The 6,124-nt window shown below is 40.8% G+C and overlaps 1 protein-coding gene across 1 annotated transcript; it reads left to right on the top strand.

Moving 5' to 3' along the window:
* The first annotated feature begins 394 nt into the window (after window positions 1–394).
* On the top strand, window positions 395–2,696 carry LOC113924696 (probable ATP-dependent RNA helicase DDX5). The gene has a single exon (XM_035726146.1). It carries the CDS (start codon window positions 547–549, stop codon window positions 2,389–2,391), a length of 1,845 nt encoding a protein of 614 aa, XP_035582039.1. The 5' UTR covers window positions 395–546; the 3' UTR covers window positions 2,392–2,696.
* Window positions 2,697–6,124: the final 3,428 nt, after the last annotated feature.

The raw sequence follows: 6,124 nt of genomic DNA, 5'->3' as shown, positions 1-6,124 counted from the left end.
CATTAATTGATACCAGGAAAAGAGAAATTAAGAAGCTCAATTTTATTGAAAAATTTTACATAATTGAAACTGAGATTGGAAATCAAGAATCATTTTTCATAAATCACTTTAGTTCAATCTTTATATTCTCAAATATTGTCTTACCCGTGACAGTCATTAAACTCAAATATTAAAATAAACCAAATTAAGAAATAGACTTGAATTCTCAAAATAATAAAGTAAATTCAGTCATCTTACTCTCACTGAAAATAATGCACTAACTGTGCTAGTGAGAGCAAAGAAGTGTTTGTACTATTAATAAAAAATTAAATTTTATATTTATTTTATCTTTTAATATTTCTGAGTTTATGAACATTTTTTAAAAATAGGTAATTTGTCCTCATTCATTTCCACCGGTCTCTTGTCGAGCAGCTCCGGCTCCTGTCATCGCCGCCCCTCTGCCGCTGCCGCCCCCGCAAGGCTCTGCCATAGCCAAAGACACCTGCAGCGACTCGTCGCACCCGATTCTCTCCACTTCGTTCCCCGCCAACCGCAACCATTGACGCCATGTCGGGTTATTCGAGCGACCGAGACCGCAGCCGGGATCGAGGGTTTGGTGCACCTCGATGTGGGGGAAGTAGGGCAGGGCCCCTATCTGGAAAGACGTTTGGAAACCCTGGGGAGAAACTAGTCAAAAAGAAGTGGAATCTTGATGAGCTGCCCAAATTTGAGAAGAATTTTTATCAAGAACACCCTGATTTGGCTAGGCGCACAGCCCAAGAGGTGGAGACATACAGAAGGAGTAAGGAAATTACGGTTAGCGGTCACAACTGCCCAAAGCCAGTTCTGAATTTTTATGAAGCAAACTTCCCTGCAAATGTCATGGATGTGATTGCAAGACAGAATTTTACTGAACCCACTGCTATTCAAGCTCAGGGATGGCCCATTGCTCTAAGTGGATTGGACACGGTTGGAATAGCACAGACTGGATCCGGGAAAACATTGTCTTATTTGCTGCCTGCTATCGTCCACATCAATCATCAGCCATTCCTAGAGAGAGGTGATGGGCCTATTTGCTTGGTGCTGGCACCAACTCGGGAACTGGCCCAACAGGTACAGCAAGTAGCTGCTGAATACTGTAGAGCATGTCGATTGAAGTCCACTTGCATCCATGGTGGTGCTCCTAAGGGACCACAGATTCGTGATTTGGAGAGAGGTGTGGAAATCTGTATTGCAACACCCGGAAGACTGATTGACTTTTTGGGGTGTGGGAAAACCAATCTGAGAAGAACTACTTACCTTGTCCCTGATGAAGCAGATAGAATGCTTGATATGGGCTTTGAACCCCAAATAAGGAAGATTGTGGATCAGATAAGACCTGATAGGCAAACCCTAATGTGGAGTGCAACTTGGCCAAAAGAAGTAAGACAGCTTGCTGAAGATTTCCTGAAAGACTACATACATATAAACACTGGTGCACTAGAACTGAGTGCAAACCACAACATTCTTCAGATCATGGATGTATGTTATGATGTAGAAAAGGATGAAAAACTTACTCGTCTAGTGGAAGAGATGATGAGTGAGAAGGAGAATAAAACCATTGTTTTTGTCGAAACCAAAAGAAGATGTGATGAGCTTACTAGAAAAATGAGGAGAGCCGGGTGGCCTGCCATGGGTATCCAGGGCGACAAGAGTCAACAGGAGCATGACTGGGTTCTAAATGAATTCAAACATGGAAAAGCTCCTATTCTGATCGCTACAGATGTGGCCTCCAGAGGGCTAGAGGTGGAAGATGTGAAATTTGTCGTCAATTATGACTACCCTAACTCCTCAGAGGATTATGTTCATCGAATTGGAAGAACTGCTCGCAGTACCAAAACAGGCACAGCATACACTTTCTTTACACCTAATAACACAAAGCAAGTGAGCGACCTTATCTCTGTGCTTCGTGAAGCTAATCAAGCAGTTGATCCCAAGTTGCTTCAGTTGGTCGAAGACAGAGGTTCAGGTCGTTCCAGGGGTAGAGGAGGCATGAAGGATGACTGCCGGGACAGATACTCTGCGGGCAAAAGGGGTGGATTTAATACCTTTAGAGACAGGGAAAATTATGACAGAGGTTACTCTAGTCTGCTTAAAAGAGATTTTGGGGCAAAAACTCAGAATGGTGTTTACAGTGCTGCAAATTACACCAATGGGAGCTTTGGAAGTAATTTTGTGTCTGCCGGTATACAGACCAGTTTTAGGACTGGTAATCCAACAGGGACTTACCAGAATGGTTATGATAGCACTCAGCAATATGGAAGTAACGTTCCAAATATGTACAATGGTATGAACCAACAGGCATATGCATATCCTGCTACTGCAGCTGCGCCTATGATTGGTTATCCAATGCCAACAGGACATTCTCAGTAAGACTTTAGAAGTATATGTAAATGTCTGTTTTTCATAATTGCTCTTTATATTGTGTGTTATCAGACAAGATAGTTATTTAAGAAACATGGGAAATGCAGAAATGACTGCAGTGCAGCAGTAATCATGGTGCACTTTTTCGCTATTTAAGTTGGATATTTCTCTACATTCCTGAAACAGTTTTTAGGAGTTTTTTTGTACTAGAAAATGCAGGCAGTGTTTTCACAAAAGTAAATGTACAGTGATTTGAAATACAATAAATGAAGGCAATGCATGGCCTTCCAATAAAAAATATTTGAAGACTGAAACAAACAAAAAAGTATGTGATTTGTTATATTACTACGTGTACATAATTTTTTATAAGTAACTAGCTATATATTGGGAGTGCTTGCTGAAAAATGGTACTGATAAGGGTGAGAAATCAAAAAATTTGAAATATCAATTCATTCCAAATAAGCATGTCATATGTTGTGTGAGAGCTTAGAGAGAGCAGGGACAGAGCCTCGGAAACTACCCTCCAATCCTTCTAACCTCCATCCTCCCAAATCCACAGGAAACTGTTTTTGTGCCATGCCTCTAATTGTCACCTTATCAAGTCAATGTGGGATGCTTTAGAACAGAGAGCAGAAAAAAACAGCCACTGCCTGGAGTAGAAGAACAAGGATCTTGGGAAGATGGTTGTGTCAAATTATCTGGAGAAGGACCGCGAGGGTCCAAGGAGCATCTACACACCTCTGCTCCACCACCCCAGCGGGAAGAGACTCCAAGAGGCTTTAACAAGAGAACTAGACAAAGGGGCACATCACCTGGTTTTCTCCCCTCCATGCCCACTTTTCCCCACCTGTACTTAAAATGCTTAATGGGAGAGATTATTCAAACCCTTTCTTGAAATAAATGTTTAATCCTTGTGCAGCTGAGGCAGATGAGGTAATATCCAGGGCAGACAGATGAAGGGGATGGCTTTCCCCCCGAATCCGTAGGAAGCGTAAGGACAAGCCAGTAGCAGCAGAGGCAGATCCAACTGCAGAAGCCATGGGGTCTGTCTCCCTGACCGTTCTCCCAGCAGAACTAGATTCACATCCCAAGATCCTGAGGAAAACGGGACGAGGACCATGGTGACCATGGAAATGAATTACTGAAGAGATTTCATCAATTCACTGAATGATTCTAGTCTACCCCCAACAGCAAGAGTCTAGAACAGTGATGGGGAAATAGCAGCCCGTCGATCTTCTGCACAAAACACAAAAACTAATTTCAGAATAAAAGAGTAGATTCCTGTGGTTTCACCACAGTGCACAAACATTAACCTTTCATTTTTAATTAAAACTCATGTGAATTTTCTCACCAACATAATTCTAGTCAATTATATAGGTAACATGCTGCATAAAGCGATTTTTATTTTGAGGAGAGAAATGTATTCTATAATTTTTTGGTTTTTCCTAAATCAGCACTAATTTTTTTTTTTTAAGTTGGTTAACATCTAACACCCAGTTCTTGGCTTCTAAGTACCATTTGCAAATTAAAGGAATCAGCTATTTGGAGACATGGCAGATTCTGTGGCTGGACAGGGAAAAGTTCAAGATGAACCTGGGCCATCTTCTGGTATCAGAAGTAAGGAAGTGTTCAGAAAGAATGGAGGCCTGTCAAAAGGAAGGAGAGCTCACTGGCAGGAGTTCCCAATGGCTAAGGAAGGAACCATTTGACTAACAAATAGATTGTTACTTGGAGAATAAAATATATATCCATGAGTCCATAACTATGTAAATACATAGTTGAGTAAATAAATAAGTGGGAAGAAGGAACAACTCTTCCTCATAGAAGAACATTCAACTAATAAATGTAGAGGGAATGAGGGAAGTACAAAATCACCATTAGGCAGGGGTGCCTGGCTGGCTCAGTTGGTGGAGCATGTGATTCTTGATCTCAGGGCCATGAGTTCAAGCCCCATGTTGGCCACAGAGCTTACTTTAAAAAGAGAGAGAGAGAGAACTCACCATTAGATAAATATGATAGTAATTATTGTTGGAGACAAAATCCACTAATATATGCTAAAAATTGGTTGATAAAAATGTTAGGAAATATAGAACATTACCATAGTCTCGAAGAATCTTCCCCAAAATATCAATCAAGTATGAAGGGGAAATAGCAGTTTTATAACGGAGGAACCCAGCAGACACTATCCTCTTTGAGTAGTCTTCGTCAGTTTTGCCAGTAATGAGTCATAGCAAAACCGTGTACTCCCTGAGAAGGACCCCAAGTCACTTCTGTGGTGTTTTTGATAAAAATACATAACAAAAATCTGGTCGTGAGAAAACATCAGACAAACCCAAACTGAGAAACCGTCCCCAGAATAACTGGCATTTCACCAAGAAATAGACTCTTACCTCTAGAGAACAAACTGGTGGTTACCAGAGGGTAGGGGGTGGAAAGATGGGTTAAATAGGTAATGGGGGTTAAGGAGGGCACCGGTTGTGATGAGCACCGGGTGATGTATGGAAATATTGAATCACTATATTGTACACCTGAAACTAATAAAAGACGGTATATAAACTGTATGGAATTTAAAATTAAAATAATAACTGATGTGTTCTTATCAAAAGTGCTGAAGGCATGAAATTCAGACAAGGAAAGAACAAAGAACTGTCACAGATGGAAGAGGAGATAACACAAGAAAATGCAATGTAGGCGCCCGGATTAAATTCTAGAGCAGAAAAAGAACACTGGGGGCAAACTGGTAAAATTCTAATAAGATGTGTACTTTAATATTGTATCACTGTTAATGTCTTGGGTTTTGATAATTGTGATAGGATTACATAAGCTGTAAACATCAGGGGAAGCTGAATGAAGGGTATGTGACAACTCTGCAAAATTTGCAATTTTCCTGTAAGTTTAAAATTATTTCAAAATGAAAGGTTGCTTTTTAAAGGGTGCTCGTCACTTGTTTTGGCATTTATAGTCAATCTATATAAAGAGAATTTATCATGATGAAAAGCAATTGTATTAAATACTGTGGAGAGAATAGATAAATGAAGCACATTTCAAAAGTGATTTGGCAATGCCTTGAATAATGCAGATTGTACATGGAAGCCAACAGCTGAAATGCTTCTAGAATAATCTCAATAGAAGAATAAATGTTGACCATTTTACTAGAGCAGTAGACAGGAAACCATCCATGTGTATACAAAAGTGAAATAATTAATAAAGATAGCTGATGTTTATTAAATCTTATTTGCCAGACACATTAAATCTCCTAGCAAGCTGATGAGTTAAATACCCGATCTGACCTCTTCAAACAGCTGGATCACTTCCACGAGGTTATACAGCTAACAAGAAGTGGGGCTGTGATTTTAACGCAAACCGATGGAGCACTAAGCTAGCACACTTGACCATGAAGCTACATGATACCTTGAATCTCTGAGCTCTGAGTCTATTCTATGGCAGAAATGCTAGGCTTGCATTTTACCACTTGCAGAGATGACTTAATGAAGACCAGCCAGCATCCAAAACTGGAGGAAGGCCTCCGGTTTGTGGCTGTAGAGCAGTTTATGTCTTTGAGAAGCAGGGAATGATCACAACCTTGAGTTCATGGTCACCGTACGCTAACCCACTCTGGTGAGAGCAGCCTCTCAACCCATCTGAGCAATGGTGCCCTTTGCGGGAGTCAGAGATTCAGTCCAGTATTAGAGGGTACCACGCTGAGCCGCATTCATACGGCAGAGGAGGAAGTCCCAGACCC

The sequence above is a fragment of the Zalophus californianus genome, chromosome 2, assembly GCF_009762305.2.
Source record: "Zalophus californianus isolate mZalCal1 chromosome 2, mZalCal1.pri.v2, whole genome shotgun sequence".
In the NCBI taxonomy this organism is placed as follows: Eukaryota; Metazoa; Chordata; class Mammalia; order Carnivora; family Otariidae; genus Zalophus; species Zalophus californianus.
Note: the sequence above shows the minus strand (reverse complement) of the source record. Positions and strands in the feature narration are given on the sequence as shown.

Coding starts and splice junctions, on each gene's coding strand:
- LOC113924696 (XM_035726146.1), top strand. CDS start 547: ATGTCGGGTTATTCGAGCGACCGAGACCGCAGCCGGGATCGAGGGTTT.